The 24,816-nt window shown below is 41.4% G+C and overlaps 2 protein-coding genes across 2 annotated transcripts in view; both read left to right on the top strand.

Annotated features, from left to right (window-relative positions):
• Nucleotides 1-24,816, top strand: part of LOC145457428 (uncharacterized) — a 502,676-nt gene that overhangs the window by 123,831 nt on the left and 354,029 nt on the right. The window lies entirely within an intron of this gene.
• LOC145459789 (follicle-stimulating hormone receptor-like) lies at nt 1,194-3,731 on the top strand. The gene is made up of 5 exons (XM_080338336.1): nt 1,194-1,277; nt 1,454-1,602; nt 1,665-1,846; nt 2,881-2,975; nt 3,685-3,731. Exons 1-5 carry the CDS (start codon nt 1,235-1,237, stop codon nt 3,729-3,731), a joined length of 516 nt encoding a protein of 171 aa, XP_080194462.1. The 5' UTR covers nt 1,194-1,234.

The following is a 24,816-nucleotide window of genomic DNA, read 5'->3' as shown; positions in this document are numbered from 1 at the left end:
CCTAAAAATGGAAGGCGGACGAGGAATCTTTCAGAGACCCATTTTGACTAAGCCGTGGGCATCTTTAGCCATTTCTGCCAGTGTACGTACAATACAATGTTACCAGTGGATATATGAAATCATTATCCCCATTTAACAATAAATTAATCCCTCTGAATGAGACTTGCATGTCCAAGGAAACTATACTGATATATGTGTTTGAGGTAGCCCAGCTTTAGTAATGACCATGATTTTAATTGTAAGATGTAGCCAACAACGCATATACAATACATTGCAGGATGCCAAGTGCAACATTGCTGAATGGTGCGAAATTGGATGCCCATGCTTATATTTCCATTGCGACGACGAAAAGGTTATCTCTGAAGACAGTGTAAGAATTGCATATTACAGTAAGATTTTTTATGGATAAACTACTTGACAACGCTTACTATGATGACACGAAACCTTTGGTGGACCGTCAAGTAAAGCGTTGGATCGTCAATAGTCAAAACCTGAACACATTGAAATCGAATGGTAGGTGTTTAATATCGATACTTCTGATGGACTATGCCAAAAATGGAGCTACGAATATATCTCCGGTTTGCAAAAATTGGTAAACGTAAACCATGTGATATATACCATCATAAGGTTTGATGTACTTGGCTCGGTTATATCTGTTCTAGTTGGTGTTGCACCAGAAACTGTCGCTGACCTGATTTGCACCATACGCGCTGGTTAAAGTCGGATGAATCCTCGATATCAGTTGAATGTTTTGTGTTGAATGTGCTTACAGCTAATCTGATATAATCTGTCATATTAGAGTTTATTATATACGCATTCATCGTTTGAGGAAAGTAGATGTGTAGCAAGAGGTTTTCCCGGTCCCAAAATTATCAGCGCTGAAATTTGTTGCCCGTTTAAACTCCACGACGACCGCATCGCAATACCCAAAATTGAGGAGGGGAGCTCGGAGGGGAATTATTTCGTAAATCAAGATAACGAGGATTATTTCTGGCATATTTCCTCAACGTAAAATGTGTCATTTAATAATTTCAGTATAAGTGATTCTGAGAGAGCGGTGTATTGAATGGGGAGAGGTCAAAAAAGTGGTTATGTTTTTTTTTATCTTGCCCATGCAGTATGCATCCATTCCATGGATGCGGATAGGCAAAGCGTTGCATGCGAAAATGAGTGGTAATTCTCTCTCGAATGTCAGCCAGGATGCATTGACAGTGCATTTTCTGACGAGAAGTCCATGATTAAAAGCACAGGAGTCCTTCCTCTGGTGTGGATATTCAGTAAGTCAGTTAGAAATATCGACCGGGCTCGAGGTATTTGGACTGGAAGAGGATTTCAGTGAGGCTCGATATGTCGACTTTACCAAGTTTAAATCGCTCGGGACAGAAATATTTTACAGGTTTCAAGTCTAATGTAGATGATGTTCATGCTCTACTCTACTCCGTTTACTTTGCAGGTGTTACTGCCATTTTTCGATGTACAATCGTAGTTGGATCAAATTTACATGGCCTGTTGAAGAGCCCTGATCGAATTGTCACTTCATCGCATACCACCATCAACAGACTACTCATAATGAGTTTATCCGTTGCTGATTTGCTTGTTGGGGTAGGATACGTATATAGCTACTATATGCATTTACCGTAATAGTGTATCTGGTAAATACTCAGGTATACACGATTTCCATATGCATCAAGGCCGCGGTGTTCGAAGGCAGATACTGCGATGTCGATGTCGAATGGAGAGCAAGCACCGCCTGTTCAATGCTTGGCGCGCTATTAATCGTCGGATCAGAGCAATCCGTGTTTACAATGGTTCTGATAACGATAAATCGACTGCATGCTGTCATGAGGTTTCAATAGATACATTGGTGTCGCCAGATAAGGGCGGCAAGTTGGTGTGAAATACTGCTGCGTTGTCAGCCGTGGGAAATTGGGCAATCCAATTTGTTAGTAATCTGCTGATTGGATCCAAACAAAATATAGTAAGATATGCTCTGACTTGAATACCAGGCCAATTCAACTGCGCAGCCACTATTTTCCATATTCATGACAGTTATGCCCGATACTGTAATCAGTAAGTTTACTAATCCGACTCTGACCCTGTTTTTAGTAAGACATTTGTAATCCCACCAGACTTCTAGATGAGACCCCTGGAATTAGTATGATTTTCGCTCACATAACTGCATGGTGTATATGCATTGGGTTGCTTAAGGAATTTATTTTATACGTGGTTTAAGTCATGATGCGATAATGGACATATAATATTGACTATTAGCCTATATCAGAGGCGGCCAACCAGTGGCCAGCGAGGTAATTCGGGAAATTAGTCATATCAAAAAAATACCCGGACAAAATTAATTGTGAACTTGCAAGTCCAACCCAAGGGTGGTAGCCTGACCGAGAAATTTGGAACGTTGAATACTAAAATATCAGTTCCGACGCGTTTTTGTAGCAATGGCCAGCCACATTTTTCGTAAATCTTTGTATATGACCAATGACCATATAGTAGAATATTTCTTAGAATATTTGCTTGACTTGATATTTTTCTTAGCACTTCACGCGATTTATAGTCACTCGAATTCTTGATTTTAATGTTAGTGCCCCCTCCAGAAAATTAAAAACACCTCCATTTCACAAAATTGAGTCGAGCTATATTCGTAATTATGAGAGAACACGTCGTCCAACATACGAACAGTAAAAAGATAAAGAACTAATTCTTATTAAGTAGCCTAGAAATCAGCTTTCTTTCGTGAACGGTTTCGATGTATATAACGGAGTTATCCACATTTCGCCTTTGTTCAATAATTTGGGGACGTTCGACATTCTTTTATTTGTAAAAATGTGCATGTGTCATCCCATTCGAAGAGAATAATATTGCTTGCAGACCACATGCAACGCCGCACTACAGGCGAGCAATCATGGCAGTCGGGATCACCTGGCTGATCTCAATTTTCGCTGGACTGATACCGTTGATACCTTGTTTGTTTGTTTGTTTTGGGGTATTCATGGTGTTTGTCGACTACTATGGTTATTTACATCAGTCCGATATTCTTCTTATTTTCCGTAACTTCCGACTTATAGCACAGCCCACCTCTAGGCTTTTTGTAAGACACCGCTGACGCGGATGAGGTGGCGAGGAGGAGCCTAGGCAAACCTCCAACACTTAGGTGTCGGAATTCGGAAGTCGACCTCGGTCGGACTCGAACCCGCACCCATTGGTGTTGCAGCCGCGGATTATACCACTGCGCTATCTCGCCACCCCCGTTGATACCTTCTTTAGAAGATTACTTTTTGCAGGATATATCGTAAGTAATTTCCATATCGAAACACATCAGTCAGTAAACAATGTGAAATTATTAACGCAATTTCAATGGTATTATTTAAAGATTGAAATGTAGGTTGGGTTTATTCACATCATGATGGTTTCGGAAATAAACTGCCTAAGACTGAAGTAATCTGACTGACTTTATGAGGTAAAATATATAAGTAAACTATATTTTGTGTAATCCCAAATTGTGAGGTGATTGTCAACAGTGTGTGGGAGCTGCATATCCCGTCAAATCGATTACAGTAGCCTACACATGAAAAGAGTGGGAAATCTAGTTGAACTATGAATATCCCGGCACGGTCACGTGAGCTAGTAACGGATCCTAATGTCATACTGCAATATCACTGTATTATTTGGGAGACTCGAAGAATCTGGATTTGAACGGCAGCGATGGCAAGGATGACTGAAAAATAACGTTACAGCTGGTCTTCCAGGAGGTGATTTGAAAATGCAAATGACCTTCTTTTATAGTCAACGCAGCAGTATTCCAGTAACAATTGTAAAATTACCGGCATTCTCGTCCGATTTGATAAGTTGCGTGATTTGTAGAAAGTGTCCGCTTTTCCAGATCTCCAAATATGGTAACCCCATGGATCGTACCACTACGGTACTCGCCACTCAGGCTATTCGGAGTGATATAGGGTGCCGCGAACTATTTGTCCCTCAGAGAGGGTGCCGCGAGGTTGAGAACCTCTGGGGTAGTGTGTGTGCGTGGTCACAACATTTAGGCAATAATTAGAGCTAATGAGAAAGTTTCAAGTTGATATTCATGACCTGCCACCCAAAATTAGCCATGATTAGCCACAGTCATGTCAGAAGCATAAGCTGGCTGTTAAACAATGTTATCATTGAAGCTGGGTTATGGTTTACTGGATTTGTTCACAGATATAGATAATAATACATCATCATATCAGCATACCAGGACCACAAATCACGTTTGTAGATTCCACAATATTGCCATTTTCAAGACAAAGGTGAATCAAACGCAAAAGGAGTACTTGATAAACTGGCTCGGTCTGATGAACGATAGCGACATACAGGAACTGCACGACCGGTAACAAATCCGCAACGTTTCACAAATAATGAATCGAAGTCAAACTTCCAAGAACAACGTTTGCAGCGGTACAGGATGGAGCAAACTGAGAAGACTTGTTGCTCAAATTAATCCGAGCATAAGGGCAGTCCACGAATTCGGATACTACTCGAGTCATACCGTTTGCCTACCGGCGCTATTTCCAGAGCGACAATACAGATCGTGGTCGTACTCCCTTCTTCTGTTGCTGACTAATTTCGGGGCATTTATTTGTATGCTCTTGGGCTACATCATATTGTACAGGTATGATTAACAATATCAGATGACATGTTGCAGTGTCATGATGTCATCATTTGTTCAAAATCGGAGCGTTACAATCGGGGACGAGGTGTCTACCGTGCAGTTTCGACTATATAGAGCAGGGTTCTAAGAAAGCATTGGGATCAGCGGGTTACTTTTAAGGAGTTCACAAAATGCTAGTGTTGAAACTGCAATTACGAAACTACATATAGATTTTTAACATCGGTCCTTATTTTTGACTTGCGTCTTTATTTGCAAGGATCGTCATTTGATTTGATATTACCACACGGAAAGCAATTCACATTCATTCTTCGAGTTGATTTAGTGATTTTCAATTCGTTGCATGCAGCTGACAAGTGTTCAGTTCACCTATTTCTCAGAGACACAACTTTTATTTTGTACATTTACAGAAAGGCGTACAGCAAGAAAATCCTAGCCTCGCTGGCTACGCGCAAACAAAGAGATAAGCAAGGTACTGCAATGCAAAGCAAGCTTACCAGGATTCTTGTATCGGATTTTATGTGCTGGATGCCAATCTGCATTATGGGATTCTTTAAATTGACAGGTATAATTGTTTGGGATGATGGGATATGATAATGAATGATACGATAATAAGATAATATTTAAACCAAATATTGTATGCTGCATGTTCAATTCGTAAATCGAACGAAACGGTATAAAGGCTGGCCGTTAACATAACATTGACGCCCTATATGAGTATTCGCATACGTCCACAGAGCAGGACCGTAACTGCCGCTCCCCAAACCCGCAATTGTCGAGGTCGAAGGGAACCCAAAATTATTTCGTAATTTAACATAAATGATGGAGTATTTTATATATTTTTAGAACTTAGTCAAATTTTCTTCGCGATTCGCGCGATTTATTTTTGCTAGATGTCATGATATCAATATCGATACCCCCTCAAAACACGCATTATTTTTTAGAGAAAAGCATTTCGGCGTCGGTCATTACCGCGCCACGACACACCAAGACGTTGACAATGATGTTTCGGCTAACATACGAATGTGAAGTGTATGCTTCCAAAAAGCTTGCCGGCGAGGAATCCTTGACCCAAACATAACCGCCTCATGTTTACGGAAACCGATATATCCATGTCGAATTTTCCCTTGTCAATAGGCGCCTAAATGGATGGCCTTTCCATTGCCTTGTCGTGGCAATCCGAGCCCCCACTTTACAAATGCCACCCGTAGAGAAAAATAATGCGCCCGGTGAAGAAATGCCTGTTTGAGTTGTGTGCGTCGCATGGCAGAAGTTATTTAGTAGGGATGGTGTGAACCTCTGAAAGGTTCAGGTTCGTGTGAACGCGAACCTTTTTGAAAGGTTCTGTGTGAACGCGAACGTGAACCTCATGACGTCATGTGACGTCATATTTCTAATTCCAACGCTACATTTCAGTTAAGTGATAGCCTATAGTAATGTACACAATACCTAGCGATGACTCGGGCCACATAATGACACAATGCTTAAATACATATTGGCGTTTGAAACCTAGCTAAATGCATCAAATGAGGCAGTCAAATGATATGATTTTCCCATAAAATCAATATCATCCGTCGCTTTGCCGACAATTTCGACGAGGAGTTGCCAGTGAATATAAGCTTACGCCTTAACAGTCTTCGCCAGACCGGACAATGTATTCGGCGTCTGACTATTGCTACATTGATATTGGGCAGAGCGTAGAACATGTTTCCATATTTGGTGCCGATAATAGGCTACCCCACAAGTGATACAGCTGTAGCCAACACCTCAATCGCACGGATTTGGTTTTAATGATACAGTAAACATATGAAGTCAAGATTGACTGCTAAATTTATTACGTCAAAAGGCATTATCAATCTCATTGATTGGTTGAATAATGAATAAGCATCATTCGCTGACTACAGGTACTGCATGTCGCTCGTGAAGTTGTGTGATTGCTGGTCAAGCTCACAGCAGAGAGTCACTAAATATTCACAAACGGGATGCTAGATATTTCGTGCCAACTTTTGTAACAAAGCAAGTAAAATCTTTGAGATTGTTAAAGTGCATGCTAGTTTTGTGTTGATTTTTATGCTGCCAGCGTCACGCATAGAGTGGCCCGCAGGTGAAATGCAATAAATTCGAACCGAAAATATCATATTGAAGTGAAAAATGTAATATATATGAAAAAGGTTCACAGTGCAGAACCTACCAAAGTTCTGCTGTGAACGCGAACCTCTAAATTTCCGCGGTTCGCACACAGAACGCGAACGTGAACCTCAAGTTCACACCATCCCTAATTTAGGTCTGATACGTATCAGCGATTACGAAATATTTTGCCTATATAGCAGACGGACGGTCAAGAAATATAAACATCGACACACTACCAAGTAATTGATAACAACGCGCCCGCTCGAAGATCCATAAGTATGAAATAAGGGCGCTACATTGACAAACACACCAATGCCGTCCATACTAACGGTATAGATCTCAGCACATGGGCTATTAGTTGAAAATTCGACAGTAATATATGCAGTTCCAATTTCATTTATCGAATTCAGCTATGTATTCGATTCTTCCCAGAAGTTTGATTTATTAGCCTATGGGGGCAAGATGGTGACAAAGTGCTGTTACTGTCCTCACACAGAGTATATGTTTATAGCGAGATTGCGTAATGGTAGGAAGCCCATCTTGGTGCTTGGTAGATCGTGGCTACAACCAACTTCCAGCAGGTCGAAGCCAATACTTGATCGTAAAACTTGGATTGTGTGGAGAGGGAAGCAGTGGTACTGACTCGATACCCCTTCTGTTCTGTCGCATCTCCAAACAGATCGTTGGTGCACACGGAAATAAACTATCTTCCTTCTATTCGGCATTTCGTATCATATTCTTCCATATCATTTCAGGTGTAGACATCCCGACTGACGCGTATCTTCCATCGGGACGTCTAATTTTTCCAATAAACAGCGCTCTGTACTCTGATCTTCCTGACGTCATTTCAAATCGAGGACGAGGAATGGTGATCTGGCTGTGGCAATCATTTCGTAGATTGAGTAGTGCGCGAGGTCTGCAGGCGAAAGCGTATATCTATGAATACTGCCTTAATTATTTTATGTCAACAGAGTCGACGATAGCAAATTTACCTCGAGTGCAAACGGTGGAAATGGCTGTAAGCGAAGCGAAAGGACACCATATTCAAGGATTGTCGGGACTATGGTGAAATTTCATCCTGGATGAGAGCCATATTCTTGACAGTAGATGCACCCAGCGGCATTAAATATGTCTAATAAATTTAGTCGAGGTTATTTCCGCCCAAAATGTACAACTGATGCTCTCTTTGTAAAGTGGGTTAACACTATAGGGCAGTGGTTCTTAACCTTTTTTCCTCCAGCGCCCCCTTTCAAAGATTATCGTGCTCCAGCGCCCCTCAACCTCATATTGTAAGGAATGTAACAAAGACATTGAGTAAGAGGAAGGGGCGTAACAGCACTTCATCAACCCCCTTAAAAATGACTGGCTTGCGCACCCATAGCGTGATAAACCAAACTTCTGAGGGCTTCGCCCCAAGAACCCCGTAGCGTGATTTCGATGGTCAGTAAAGTTTGTGTGGCCTAGACCTGGACGCCCCAGGTGCCAAAATATTCTATAATGCATGAATGAATAGGTGGTAATAACATATGTCGCTACAAACTTTTTATCCTCTCAGCCCACGTAATCAGATTTACCAGTAGCGCTGAGTGAGCTGTTGTATTGAAAAATAAAGGGCAGGTAATTAATAATAAACATATTCGGGCGTGCCCGTAGGTACAATTAATTCGTTACCAGGGCCGTAACAGCACTTCGTCAGCCTCCTAAAAAGCGTTGGTCTTGGGCCCCCCGTAGGATGATAAATCAAACTTCCGGGGGCTTCGCCCCCAGACCCCCCTTCGGCTATCCGCTATTTGTTGATACTAGTCATCTACATTGGGTGTGCATATACTGAGCCAGCTATTCTCGCCTAGATGCGCGAAGTGCGAAAAATTTCAATAATTATTGATTGAATTGGTCAATATGATCGGGAACTGCATATATATTGATATCAATTTTTATCCTCTCTCTGCTCACGCAAACAGATTTACCGGTAGAGCTGAGTGATGTGTGATTGAAAAGAAAGGACCCCTCAATAATAATTATACATCTCAGGGCGTATTCCCGTTGGCACGAACGAAACGACACTTCGTCACGCCCACCGAAAAAACTTGGGTGTTGGGCTCCCTAAGGGTGATAAACCGACCGCCCCCCATCACGTTGTTCGCTTTTGCCACGAAATCAGCTGTACTGTTTAGCGAGCCAGTGCGAAGCGCGAAATTTTTCGATAATTCATGATAAAAATCGGTCAATAAGATCGGGAATTGCATATATATTGCTTTCAATTTCTCGTCCTCTCTGCTCACGTTACCAGATTTACCGGTAGAGCTGAGTGAGGTGCAATGTTCCCTCTAAGCTGCGCACGTGCGCAGTGCCGACACGGTCTCTGCGCACAGAAAATCTACGTTGCGCACAACAAATCGGAAGTTATGACCTTTTTTTAGTCGTTACGCACTGTTGTTCAAGGGTCTGCGCAGTGAGTTTGTGAGTGTGCGCAGACTCGTCAAAACGTAGAGGGAACATTGTGAGGTGTCTTGGAAACTGTAGGGCCCGTAAGTAATAATTAAACATAGTCGGGCGGGCGGACCCGTTGATATGACTTCGTAGCATGATGTTATTTCGTGACCTCCTGTCTGCTATATCAGAAAAAATATAGAATCGCCCAACAGGGATATCGCCCAACGGGGATATCTAGTTCTATATATCCCTGTCGTCCAATCGTACTAAACTAAAAGACGCACACGATTTCAAATTGGTATTTCTTCACTGGCATATTATTTTTCCCTGCCAGATGGAATTCGTCTTCTGGGGTTCAGATTGCCAAGACAGGAACAGTCGGTGCCAGTCATTTAGGCGCCTATGGACAATTAAAGCTATATGTCTTTTGTAGGCTATATATAACGATATTTTCGGTGTTAATTCGCTCTGAATACTCATTAAGGATATGTCCTACTACCACATCATCTGCTGCGAAGCCATTTTACTCCAGCACCCCCCCCATACCGCCCCCCTGAGCCCAGCGTCCCCCATATCGCCCCCTGAGCGTTTCCGCCCCCTTCAAATTCGTCAGCGCCCCTTGGGGGGCGCTGGAGGCAAGGTTGAGAACCACTGCTATATGGTAACCATATTTTGGAATTAGGAAAGGATGACACTTTTTCAAAATTTTCAGACTTGAATACTGGAGTAAAATCCGAAAAAAATAATAAATTTTCCCAACATTTTGGTTGGTTGACTAGAAAAAGGTAAACTTTCCGCCTCAACTCCCGAAGAACAGTTTCTCTTTCACACTTTACGTTGGTTGACTTAAAAAAATTGTCACTTTCGTTCGAACCACGAATTTCCTATTTAGCGTCATTTATGATCATTTCACTCGAATCTATCCACTATCTTAGCTCTAACAGTTGTAAAGGAGAACGAATTGCCAAAAAGGTGGACATTTTGGCGTCCTTGGAGGACATTTTAAAAAACTTGAAAAAGGAGGACGCATCATACCATGTAGTCAGCACCTTCATCTCATGTATGGCTATCTGAAATCCGATCCTTCTGAAACGGAGTGTTGGTTGACTATATAAGATGCATTGTATGTGACTCTATCTATGCCTGATCGTTGTGGCTCTTTAGCTGATATTTCAATTTCAGTTTTTTTATGTGATTGTCCAATGTATATGAGGCTGATCTTTGTACTAACATAAAAACAAATATGGACCTTCGGCTTTGACAGATGTCTGCCTTTTCTGATTTATTGGAATCGCGGTGTAATGGCATTCGGGATTGCATTGTATTATTTATTCAATGACACTTCGTGAAATATGTGACAACATCGTTGATCTTAATCCATTGAATTTAAACATTCTGTCAGTTGCTGCATCGCAGGGAGCAGGAAAGACCACTCTAAACAAGATAATGATAGATTTCTCGATATAGAGAGATATCATGAAGCTGTGTTATAACGCAGTAACAGAGTAACCCAATGCGACTATCATATCCGAATCTACATAGTCGAAAACAATATAGCTATTCACTAGAAGAGTGAAATTGCATTTCGAAATATGAATTGGACATTTGTCTGCGTCTGCAGATCTATGCAAAGCGACAGTTGCATTCAGCACTTTCAGTATCGAATTTTAGTATGGAGCAGTTGACCGACATTTGCCCTGCGATACAATGAAAAACTAATGTTGAGCAAGCAGCACTTTAGCATATGAGCTTAAAACCCTGAAACTAAATTTAACTCAAATGCTTAAGAGTTAATGCTTGCTTTTGTTGTGCATGCTCACATCTTCAAGAACAGCTGAGCCATGGAATGAAATGCGAAGGTATGGATCATGATAGCACATTGTACAAATAAGATGTGAATATATTCCATAAGGACATTCTTTTCCTGCTTTCGTAGATAACTGTAGTCAGTGATATCCGCGTTCATGCGACCGAAAAGTTTTATTTATTGGCGGATCAAGTCATATACAAACCGGTGGTCGTGCTACACATCCGTTTACTTTACCTTATTAGAGTATAGGAAAATTTTGTGCTGTTGAAGTTGCACGTGATTTGTGTGAGGATTTAGCATCCCACGATTCAAGGAATCAAAGAATAGTCATGTCCTGCAGAATATTGGATTCGAATTCACAGTGATTATATTCGACGGGTGATCTCGTTATATGTTACCAACAGTGACACAACTGTGGGCGCGCGAATGAGCATACTCGGCGGGGCTTCGTCGTCGTTCCAAAGCCACTTCGATTCAAATCCCTGCTTGCTAGATTCAAAAGTCATTTTATTCATGGCATATGACATGACCTCATATTCAAATATCTTATTTGTCCATTTCTCCACTCTGCACATAAGCTTGACCACTGTAGTTATTGGATTTCACTACGCTTGCGTATTCGACATGATCATTGATCAGCATCATCAGTATAACCTCAAAAACAATATAGATTCGGCATGCAACTTTACTGGCATTAAAATATTATTATAATGATGCGAAAATATCCTACATTAATTCTGTTGAATAAGAATATAGGTTGGTCCATTATCGGGAATTTCGACAAAATATATACATTGGTATTGTTGTTATAGCGGTCATTTCATGCAGCATTTCCGTCAATCAACCTCACTTACATTCAAATATGTCAGCTACTGTATTGAATGGAGCATCCATATCGATTTACATGGATACGCGCGCTGACTCACTTCGAATTAGTAGTTTATAATTGGCATACCACCAAGATTGGCTGGTTTGTTGAGGTTATTATAACATGCAATTATGCAATTTAACTGCTTAAAAGTGAAAATGTTAGTTGAATTGAAGTTGAATCGAATTTGGATGATTTGATTTGACCCGAGTCATTTTGAAAATTTGCGTTACTTGAGTCGTGACTGGACTTCCTTCAAAATTTAATGACTTGTGACTCGAAGGTAGTAACTTGATCCCGACACTTGTGAAAAATACTACATATTGTTTGGGTTTGAAAATGATCAATCAATCTCGAGTACCTAACAATCCCTTCATTCACAGAACAACCGGTGGTCAAGTTGAAAATGAAAAGCACTGCGTAAAACGCAAGTGAACATTTTCCAAGGTCGCACAGTCTGATTAGATACGACGAGAAGAGTGTTATTAACCCCGATGCGAACGTCATAATTTACTAATCTGCTGATGATGACATGGCCATATATTTGTATGAATATTTTTCTGTGGCTGGTTATTTCCTACATTTATCATATATCATTACCATTGCTCCGTTATCCTCCATCAATTATTATTTTACCTGTCAGTATCTTTGGGGATTCTGTTCATCTTCAGAGATTCTGTAGAATTGAGCTTCTAGCATGAAGCTCAATGCTTCTGCTTCTAGAAGCAGAATGCTTCTGCTAACATGCTTTCAAATTTGCACCTCAGTTAGAAAAAATGTTCAGGGGACACTAGTATTCGCAATGTGCTTTTGTCAGAACCTCTTGCAACGTTCTATTGCTACAGTATCAAACAGAAGCACTCCGCACAGAGCTCTGACATATCAGTGCATATATATTTAAAACCGTGCCGAAAGTATCATATTTGCATATTGTAAGAGAGTTGAACTATTGAACTAAAGAACTATAATCAAGCAAGTGCGCCGAGCCATTCAATAAACTGTAAATAGTGCGTAGGCGTTTAATTTGATAACCCAAAATTTCACGTCCATGCAGTATCATTTCCAAGTGCAATTTATTTTACGAATTCTACTTTCATACAGAGACAGGGGCATTGTGCAAGATTGGTGAGAATGACAATTTTTATAACTTTTTGGTAGGTTAAAATTAAGGGATGGTGCAAACCCCTGAAAGGTTCTGGTTCATGTGAACGCGAACCTTTTTAAAAGGTTATGTGAGAACGCGATCGTTAGCTATGACGTCACCTGGCGTCATATTCCCAATTCCTACCCTACATTTCCGTAAAGTAATATATTAATGTATATGATAACTAGCGACGACTCGGGTCACATTATGCCATAATACTGAAGTAGTCTACATGCGGACTTTTTAAACGCCACCTAATGTATCCACTGTAACAATCAAATGCTATAAAAATTCCACAAAATCAATATCTTCCGTCGCTTTGCCAGCAATTTCAAAGAGGACTCGCCTAGACCGGACAGACGTATTTTTAAGAGTGAAACGACGGTTTCTATACTTGTGACAGATATATCAAAAACAATATGTACAGTAACCAAAACCCTAATCTGGTATCCAATAAGGATATCGAAACAAGATAGATCTTTTACGCATGATAGATTTTTTACATTAGATATCGATGTATTCTTTATATCAATTTCGTTGATGTAAATATAAATGATTGGTTATAGTATTTTTCGGTCTTGTTATTGCGTGATTGCGGGAAAAAACTCACAGCAGAGAGTTACTAAAGATTCACAAACATAACGCAGAAAATTCCGACCAAACTTTTGAGCAAATAATTTTTTGAAATCGACAAGGAGCATGCACGTTTAGTGCTGAGTTTCTTTTCATGGTGCCGATGCCTTTCGGAGAGTGGTCCGAAATTGGAAAGCAAAGAATTTCAACAAAAGACAGATCGTTATAATGAAATGAAAAATTGTAATACATGAAAAAGGTTCACCATGCAGAACCTACCAAGGTTCGTTTGCGAACGCTATCCACCAAATTTCCGAGGTTCACACACAGAACGCGAACGCGAACCTCACGTTCACAACATCCCTATTAAAAATGTTTTTAAATGGATTTTTCTTGTCAATGGAGGACCAAGCAATACCATCAACGTAAGCGAGGCTCTGCTTACTTGAAGGGTGAGTTAGGCACGACTATTAGGTGATTATATAGGTAATGCCTAGGGATGGTGTGAACGTGAGGTTCACGTTCGCGTTCTGTGTGTGAACCTCAGATATTTAGAGGTTCACGTTCACAAAAGAACCTTGGTAGGTTCTGCACTGTGAACCTTTTTCATATATTACAATTTTCACTTCATTATAGCATCTTTGGTTGAAATTTATTTCATTTCAACTGCGGGCCCGGCATATGCATGGCGCTGGCAGCATAAAAATCAACACCAAACAAGCATGCACCTTGACGATCTCAAACATTTTACTTGCTTTGTTACAATTGTTTGCTCGAGATATCCAGCTTTCCGTTTGCGAATATTTAGTGACTCATCTCTGCTGTGAGTTTGACCCGCAATCACACAACATCAAGAGCGAAACACTACATGTAGGTAGTCAGCGAATGACTCTTATCCAGGGATATCTAGAAGTTCTAGATATCCCTGCTCTTATCCATCCAATCAACGAAATTGATATCGTTGTCTGATGTAAAAAATCTAGCAGGCGTACGGCGTCAATCTCGATTTCATATGTTTATTGTATCATGAAAACCAACTCCGTGGATTGGGGTGTTGGCTACTGCTATAACATGTTAAAGGGGTAATATCGGTAGCAAGTAGGGAAACCCGTTTTACACTCTGCTCAATATCAACTTAGCAATACTCGGGAGCCGAATACATTGACCGGTCTGACCTTAACCGTTGAGGCGTAAGCTTATATTCACTTGCAAGTTCTCGTCGAAATTGTGGCAAAGCGACTCAAGATATTGATTTTCCGGTATGATTATATCAATTGATTGCCCCAGTTGATACATCTGCAGACGTTTAAAACATCAATAGGTATTTCAGCATTGTGGCATTATGTGGCCCGAATCGTCGCTAGGTATTGCAAGACTATCACTTCACTGAAATGTAGGGTTGAAATTAGCAATATGACGTCACATGACGTCACGAGGTTCACGTTCGCGTTCACACAGAACCTTTCAAAAAGGTTCGCGTTCACACGAACCCGAACCTTTTAGAGGTTCACACCCTCCCTAGTAATTCCACCTGATTAAAATTGGTTGGAAGCAACTAGCAACTTAATATTCCTTTAACAGTCGGACCAGTCATCGCATGCGAATACGAGCATGAAGACCCAACAATTGCTAATTGCGTCAGTGACGACATCCATTGCAAGCAGCTTCCTAAGGCGTATCTGTAAGTAATCTTACATAGGACCACGCCGAATCGAGTACATGACTGATTCCATTTTGGGAAATAAGCCACGAGTCAAATATTTGAGTGTCATTTGTTATGAAACCATAACAGTAATACTTGTAGAGTTTCTATTGTGTCCCATTTATGCAATCGCGAAGTATAAGTAATGTAAGTCGGACTTATTTCATAAATATACTTTCAATTTGGTAACCGAACTCTGAAATAGCGCTCTGAGAGGACGCCCAAGGTCAAGCCCTATACTTCAAAGAAATGCCGTCTCCAGCGCATGTGATATCTTGCTCTGTGTGTTTTGAAAGAAATGATACCGACATAAGCAGTGGGGGCTTCTGGGGTGGGCGAGGTGGGCCGTCGCCAGGGGACCCCCCTGGTCGAAGGGCCCCCCTCTTTGCTTTATGCGATTTTTTCAAGGAATATAGTAGGGATGATGTGAACCTCTGAAAGGTTCAGGTTCGTGTGAACGCGAACCTTTTTGAAAGGTTCTGTGTGAACGCGAACGTGAACCTCATGACGTCACGTGACGTCATATTGCTAATTCCAACTCTATCTTTCAATCAAGTGATAGCCTATATTAATGTACACCATACCTAGCGACGACTCGGGCCATGTAATGCCACAACGCTGAAGTACATATTGGCGTTTTAAACGTCGCTAAATGTATCAACTGAGGCAATCAAATGATATAATACCCCCATATATCATCCGTCGCTTTGCCAACAATTTCGACGAGGAGTTGCAAGGGAATATAAGCTTGCCCCTTATAACGGTCTTGGCCAGACCGGACAATGTATTCGGCGTCTGAGTATTGCTACATTGAGATTGGGCAGAGTGTAAAACAGGTTTCTATACTTGCCAGCGGTATTAGGCTACCCCACAAGATATACAGCTGTAGCCAACACCTCAATCGCACGTATTTGGTTTTAATGATACAGTGAACAGATGAAGTCAAGATTGAACCCGTACGCCTGCTAGATTTGTTACATCAAAAACGATATCCATCTCATTGATTGGTTGAATAAGCATCATTCGCTGACTACATGTAGTGTATGTCGCTCGTGATGTTGTGTGATTGCGGGTTAAGCTCACAGCAGAGTCACTAAATATCCACAAACGGAAAGCTGGATATTTCGAGCAAACTTTTGTAACAAAGCAAGTAAAATCTTTGAGATTGTCAAGGTGCATGCTCGTTTTGTTGTTAATTTTTTATGCTGCCAGCGCCATGCATAGAGTTGCCCGCAGTTGAAATGTAATAAATTCGAACCAAAGATGTCATAATGAAGTGAAAATTGTAATATATGTAAAGAGGTTCACAATGCAGAACCTATCAAGGTTCTGTTGTGAACGCGAACCTCTAAATTTCCGAGGTTCACACACAGAACGCGAACGTGAACTTCACGTTCACACCATCCCTAGAATATAGCGAATAAACGGAGAAATCCCAGCAGGGATATCTAGAACTAGTAGTTCTAGATATCCCTGAATCCCAGTACCAATCAAGAATATGATTCCGTACAGATGGGTCAATCATCATCAAATCTATGCATTTGTTAGAAAAGTCCCATATCCAGATAATCATCACGTCTCTGCATGCGTTAGAATTACTCAGTTTCAGGGCCGTAACAGCACTTCGTCAGCCCCCCCCCCACAAAACGTTGGTCTTGGGCCCCCCATATGTTGACGAACCGAACTTCGGGGGGGGGGGGCTTCGCCCTCCAGACCCCCTCCTGCTGTTTTCTTATTACCGCTACTTACTTATCCTCCACATTGGAGGCCGTTTGGTGGGTCAGCTTTTCTCGCCTGAACGCGCCAAGCGCGAAAATTTTCTATAATTCATGATTCAATCGGTCAATATGATCGGGAATTGCATATATGATGCTATCAATTTTTATCCTCTCTCTGCTCACGTAATCAGATTAACAGGTAGAGCTGAGTGAGGTGTGTTAATTAAACATCTTCGTGCGTATACCCGTTGGCAGGAATGAAACAGCACTTCGTCAGGCCCCGCAAAAAATCTTGCGTCTGGGGCTCCCATAGGGTGATATACCTACCCACATCACCTTACTCGCTTTTGTCACGAAATGAATTGTATACTGCTTATTGGGCCAGCACCAAGCGCGAAAATTTTCAAAAATTCATAATAAAATCGGTCAATAAGATCGGGAATTGCATATATATTGCTATCAACTTCTTATCCTCTCTGCTCACGTAATCAGATTTACCGGTAGAGCTGAGTGAGGTGTCCTGAAAACTGTAGGGGCCGTTGGTATGACTCTTTGACATGATGGTATTTCGTGACCTCCTGTCTGCTATATATAAAATATAGAATCGCCATAACGTAGGCTACGAAACTAAAAGACGCACACGATTTCAAATTGGTATTTCTTCACTGGCATATAATTTTTCCCTGCGGGACGGTAGTGGTCTTGTGAGATTGCCAAGACAGTATTTCGTATATATAACGAAGTTTTCGGTCAGCATTGGGTCAGTCCTTTTCGACCAAGGTTTTCTCGCTGACTATCGTTCTGGCACACTTCTTGGAGTCGCATGTTACATGTTATATGTCTTGTTGCACCGTGGCGCGGTAATGGCCAACGCCAATATGCCCATTTCAATAAATCTTTTTCGTGTGGGAAGAGTACCCCAAAATCAAGACAATTGGCTACATGAAATCGCTTGTAGCGCGAAAAAAATTGAAAAAGTTGCATAAAGTTTATAAAAATGCTCTATAATTCATGCTAATTCACGAAATAATTTTGGGCCCCCTCGGAGATCGCCCCCTCCCCAAATTGGGGGTGTGGGGTGCGGCAGTTACGGGCCTGCTTAGTTTTTATGTAGGCTATCCTTGCACACATGCAATAATAGATATGGGCGAATCCAACACCTGGCTCAAACCCTTGACGTGGTGAAAGATAGATAATATTAGTAATAGACGCGAAAGGGGGATATGGGGGGCCGAGCCCCCCATAAGTTACGATTACATTCTTATAGGGTATCCCCCGGTAAGTCTCGCCCAGGGCCTCCCCATTCGTAAGGCCATCACTGGACATAAGGCTGCAGCTCTACCATGATAGAATGGGAAGAAAGTGTTGAAACGGGAATTCTCGTTGATACAAAAAGTGACCAGAGGAGTATGATTTCGATAGTCCAAACCATCACTCTTATCGCCCGATTCGAATCATGGAAAGTTGAGCTCGATTCAGATTTGAGTACGCTAGTCGTTGTGCCCATCCGTGCCTTGTGCCCCTGCCTTATGCCTCTATAGTAAACAATTCCCTCCCCATTATATTCGATGAACGGCATGCTGTTGTAACCAAGCAGCAGGCTGCAATTAAGTAGTAATGACGCTACCCTTGATAGTACTGCCCACCGTTTATAAACATTTTTATATGTAGATTTTTTGGGACACCGATGTCTGCGTACGCCTAATATCGCTATCATGAGAGATTTCAACTCATTTAGGTTCAATTTTGCACGAAAATAGGAATATCCCGTTATTAAATGTCAGTGTTGGGATGACTCGAGTCATGACTTGACTCGAGTCAGACTCGAGTCACCTTTTTCGTATGACTTGACTTGACTCGAGTCACTTTCCTAAAATGACTTGACTTGACTTGACTCGGCGTATCAGAAAGCTGGATTGACTCGTGACTCGAAGCAAAATTCACGAGTCAATTTCAAGTCATCAAGTAATCGGTGTCAATAAAAATCACTGTATCTTGCATATGTTCGGATTGTTCGCAAAACGCTGGTGTAACCCGTGAGAGCGATCAATCATTCAATGATCGTGCGTTCTACTGAGCCTCCATTGTTCTCTCACAAACAAATTGACCACAATCGAAGTGATCGAAGCTTACAGCTTGCGTTGTCATAAGTAAAGTCTAGTATAGCAAAATGTCTGTTTCTGTTCTCTGCTCTTACCTTAACCAAACCTCTTGTTTTATTGAAATTGAATTCGAATTTAGTTTATATAGTCCTCAACCATTGGCGCAGACTGGAATTGTATCATATCATTTTGTAAATGGGTTATGCATTGCATCTTATCAATTCGTTTCTAAATTCTCTATTTTGACTGGTAACTATAAACTGATTGCTTATGTAGTTTAGCAGTTCTAGGTATATGTGACCGATACAGCGCCTTCTTGCGTGAATATTTAACACAATGTTCGTTCATCGGTTAAAAATCAATGACCACTAAATCTGTATGTCAGAAAGCTAACAAAATGCAATGACGTAATCATGCCTGATACTTCGACAAGGCAACTTGACTTGAATTTTGACTTGACTCGTGACTTGACTTGACTTGACTCGACTTGACTCGAGTCACCTTTGAAAATCGAGTGACTTGACTTGACTCGAGTCACCATCGAAAATGATTGACTTGACTTGACTCGAGTCAAAATGTGCAATGACTCGAAATGACTCGTGACTCGAAGGTAGTGACTTGATCCCAACACTGTTAAATGTCAGTTTCAGGTTTCTCGTAGGCTAGGTTTGGTTTCTACTGAATATCCATAACAGATATTAATCATGGTATCACTGAAATGATGCAAAGGGTCTTATCTTCCCCTTTGTTCAGACCGACATACAGTTCCAATTCTTCTGATCGGTGGACATCTTGCGAGACGTGGAATTACGGTTATAAATATTGCTTGATTTCTTAAGTAGGCCTAATGAAATCCTCTGACTACCTATAAGTCCGTCGTACGAGCATAAAACTCGATCAATAATCATATTGACTGACAATAAATATTATCTAAGATTCTTTTTTTAAGCTCAGTCTTGCCAATTCATGCCAGGCTCTACTTCGAGAGCAGGCTCGGTTCGTTTTCTCCTGCGTCTAACCCAGGGGTTCTCAAAGGGTGGGCCATGGCCCACTAGTGGGCCACAGGAGTAATTTTGGTGGGCCACAGAGCTATTTCGAAAATTATAGCATTCATGAAAGTTTGGTTGCATTTTTTTTTGTTCATATTAAAAAAATATATTGATGTTATCGAGTTATACGTATGCTGCATAAAGCTTTTCATCCGACTCTGATGAGACTTAGTGGCACGTATGGAGTCATGAATGTACAAGTCGAAATGGGAGGGGATACGGCGGCTTTTGTCCCACAAGCTATGACAACCTCCGGCCGGCAGCGACGAAAATAATTTCAATTATATAATAACTGAAAGTTAATGCTGAAATATCCAAGTATTCCGGCAGGGTCATAATGGATTGAGGAGTTGGCACAGCATATTAATCTTCGGAGTCGGTCTAAAAATGTCCGGCCTTGAAATCGTTATACATAATGTAAGAGTCACATGAATTGGTGGTATCCTTGGAATTAATGTTATTACATCACAACTTCAAAAGGTACAAGACATATACTAGGTAGGCCTACACTGTATTACTAGCGTATTAAAAAAATTTCAACACTTCTCTGTAGTATCCCATTCATCAAAGAATTGTTTAAAGCGGCCCAGAATGGGTTTAGTATTCCCCATCAGAGTGGAATTAAACCACTAATCATACAGTGAATGCGGGGATTGGATCATTGGGTTTCGCGACTTGAGTCGAACAGAGGATGTAGAGTGCACACACGAGTTACACGATATTGCAGGGCCGTAACTTTCGCACCCCTAACCAACAATTGGGAGAGCTCTAAGTTGGTAATAATTATTTCGTTGGTTGTCTGTTGGAGATTTATGTACCTTGAAATATTTTGTCGCGCTCCGCGCGATTTCATGTTCCCTCGGATCGACATTTAAATATGAACAGTAGCCTAATCAAAGAAAAATGCGTACATTTTAGAGGAAAAGCCATATCGGTGGCGATTAGCCTACCACACATTGAAATGACTTTATAAGAGGTGGGCCACAGAACATTTTCAAACCGGAAAATGGGCCACAGCCAAAAAATGGCTGATAACCCCTGGTCTAACCTGTTGCACCAGGTTTATATTGGCAGTTTCGACATTGCTTCCTATGTAGGCCTATATAGCCTATGTATTTATTTCATTCCATTACATTACATAAAAGGAGATTAGGCCTAGCGAAAAATAGAAAGAAGTTGGTGATTTATAGCTATTGCTACGGATGTGTGTATGTATCATACAAATGGACATATGGTTATAGAGTTTCGCAATGCCGTTATTGATGTTTGTCACAAGAGGTCTTTCAGGCGAGACAGGGTCATAGGTAGTGGTTCTTCTGTGTCCGTTATCGGACCAGTCTGAATGTTGCCTCGTGTCCTTGCTTTTCACTGGAATACTTTATTATCAAGCATATCTACATAATACACGGATCATAGAGTTTCTATTCTAGCAAGTCGCAACGCCTTTATTCGTGAACAATACAATTGGCAAAATACGATTATTGTCTGCTGAATACAGTTAAGAGCCGATAAAACAGTGGCGCTTACGACGATATAAGTTGGCATATTTCCATGCTCCCGCTGCTTTAATCGTAATCTGGCGTTAGCGTAGCGTATGCGCTGTGCGACATACAAAATATGAAACTGTAAATCCTAGCATTCATTACAAATGTGCTGGATAAATAGGAATTTTTAAATCTACTCAGAATTGCTTCGCGGGCCGGATGAAATCGTCTGGCGGGTCGTATGTTTGACACCCCTGCTCTAGCTGTTGCGCAGGTGGTTTTGTACATCCTGGTTTTATATGCCTTTGACTCATCTTCCATCTTGTTTTCAATCTCTAGCTTGGTTCTGTGTTTTCTAGCTTTTTCATTGTATATGGTTATAATAAATTTGGTTGCAATAGTACGGCATGTTACCTGATTATGGTCAATAACTACTTACACTTCGACATAACCACTTCCAAATGCGGGACATGGGTGTTTTGGACGACTGTTCGTTCTACACGGCAAGAAGCGAGTGGCACCAGCGTCATGACACCAATGGCAGTGGTTCGAATCTCGGTTCGGACCAACTACTATATGAAAAAGCCCAGAAGGAAGATGGGCCCAAGTTATGGACGCACGAAAAACGGGAGAGAAGAGTGCGTGAATAGAAGTCGTCCGTAACACGATTGAAAAAGACCTCACCAAGAATTGATGTTACTGAACTTAATGTACGGGGCGCAAATGACAACAGAGTTTATAAGCGCAACAGTCATGAATAAAACAAATAAACAAACGAACACGGCAGGATAAAACGTGACCATACAAAAGATGTAGCAGATACAACTGTACCAAGGTGCCTTATCGAGACGTGAAGTTGATTCGAGAATGCTCCGCTAAGGTTTGTTTGTTTTGTGGTATTCATGGTGTTTGTCGACTACGATGGTCATTTACACCAGGCAGATAATCTTTTTTATTTTCCGTGACTGCCGGCCCACCTCCAGGCTTTTGTAAGACACCGCTGACGCGGATGAGGTGGCGAGGAGGAGCGTAGGTAAACCTCCAACACTTAGATATCGGAATTCGGAAGTCGACCTCGGTCGGACTCGAACCCGCACCCATTGGTGTTGCAGCCGCGGATTATACCACTGCGCTATCTCGCCACAGCACCGGTAAGGTAAATCGTTTCGTATAGTTCGGCAACAGATCATCACCATCGTAAATGTTACCCATAGTAAGTAAACATAACATGGTTTGTTTAAATGCGGAATCCGTATGTAATTGCCTGAACATGCCCAGTAAATGATCTGTTACCTACTAGCTATTCCCAGCTCGCAGTGTTATTTTCGATAGGATACACTTCCATTGGTGACGCACTGTGATTATGAAGTAGGATCCTGCTAACAAGTTAAACTGTTTACGATGGCAGAAGTGTTTATGAGTATGAGTATTATTGAATTGTGGAGCAAAATGCCAGACGCCAAGAATTGCGATACGATAAAAAGAATTGCAGGAGTCGAAACGACTTCGTGAATTCAATCAATCAAACTTCGACTTGTTAGCAGGATCCTACTTCATAATCACAGTGCGTCACCAATGGAAGTGTATCCTATCGAAAATAACACTGCGAGCTGGGAATAGCTAGTAGGTAACAGATCATTTACTGGGCATGTTCAGGCAATTACATACGGATTCCGCATTTAAACAAACCATGTTATGTTTACTTACTATGGGTAACATTTACGATGGTGATGATCTGTTGCCGAACTATACGAAACGATTTACCTTACCGGTGCTGTGGCGAGATAGCGCAGTGGTATAATCCGCGGCTGCAACACCAATGGGTGCGGGTTCGAGTCCGACCGAGGTCGACTTCCGAATTCCGATATCTAAGTGTTGGAGGTTTACCTACGCTCCTCCTCGCCACCTCATCCGCGTCAGCGGTGTCTTACAAAAGCCTGGAGGTGGGCCGGCAGTCACGGAAAATAAAAAAGATTATCTGCCTGGTGTAAATGACCATCGTAGTCGACAAACACCATGAATACCACAAAACAAACAAACCTTAGCGGAGCATTCTCGAATCAACTTCACGTCTCGATAAGGCACCTTGGTACAGTTGTATCTGCTACATCTTTTGTATGGTCACGTTTTATCCTGCCGTGTTCGTTTGTTTATTTGTTTTATTCATGACTGTTGCGCTTATAAACTCTGTTGTCATTTGCGCCCCGTACATTAAGTTCAGTAACATCAATTCTTGGTGAGGTCTTTTTCAATCGTGTTACGGACGACTTCTATTCACGCACTCTTCTCTCCCGTTTTTCGTGCGTCCATAACTTGGGCCCATCTTCCTTCTGGGCTTTTTCATATAGTAGTTGGTCCGAACCGAGATTCGAACCACTGCCATTGGTGTCATGACGCTGGTGCCACTCGCTTCTTGCCGTGTAGAACGAACAGTCGTCCAAAACACCCATGTCCCGCATTTGGAAGTGGTTATGTCGAAGTGTAAGTAGTTATTGACCATAATCAGGTAACATGCCGTACTATTGCAACCAAATTTATTATAACCATATACAATGAAAAAGCTAGAAAACACAGAACCAAGCTAGAGATTGAAAACAAGATGGAAGATGAGTCAAAGGCATATAAAACCAGGATGTACAAAACCACCTGCGCAACAGCTAGAGCAGGGGTGTCAAACATACGACCCGCCAGACGATTTCATCCGGCCCGCGAAGCAATTCTGAGTAGATTTAAAAATTCCTATTTATCCAGCACATTTGTAATGAATGCTAGGATTTACAGTTTCATATTTTGTATGTCGCACAGCGCATACGCTACGCTAACGCCAGATTACGATTAAAGCAGCGGGAGCATGGAAATATGCCAACTTATATCGTCGTAAGCGCCACTGTTTTATCGGCTCTTAACTGTATTCAGCAGACAATAATCGTATTTTGCCAATTGTATTGTTCACGAATAAAGGCGTTGCGACTTGCTAGAATAGAAACTCTATGATCCGTGTATTATGTAGATATGCTTGATAATAAAGTATTCCAGTGAAAAGCAAGGACACGAGGCAACATTCAGACTGGTCCGATAACGGACACAGAAGAACCACTACCTATGACCCTGTCTCGCCTGAAAGACCTCTTGTGACAAACATCAAT

The sequence above is a fragment of the Botryllus schlosseri genome, chromosome 2 (genome assembly GCF_051294905.1).
Source record: "Botryllus schlosseri isolate E-star chromosome 2, Bs_hap1, whole genome shotgun sequence".
Classification (NCBI taxonomy): Eukaryota; Metazoa; Chordata; class Ascidiacea; order Stolidobranchia; family Styelidae; genus Botryllus; species Botryllus schlosseri.
The sequence above is the reverse complement of the archived record's forward strand: the minus strand, read 5'-3'. Positions and strand labels throughout refer to the sequence as shown.

Bases quoted from the DNA above. Each gene is read 5' to 3' on its own strand.
- LOC145459789 (XM_080338336.1), top strand. From the start codon at position 1,235: ATGATTAAAAGCACAGGAGTCCTTCCTCTGGTGTGGATATTCA. The intron at 1,278-1,453 runs GTAAGTCAGTTA...TTTACTTTGCAG, and splicing joins TCCTCTGGTGTGGATATTCA to GTGTTACTGCCATTTTTCGA. The intron at 2,976-3,684 runs GTTTGTTTGTTT...ATTATTTGGGAG, and splicing joins ACTGATACCGTTGATACCTT to ACTCGAAGAATCTGGATTTG.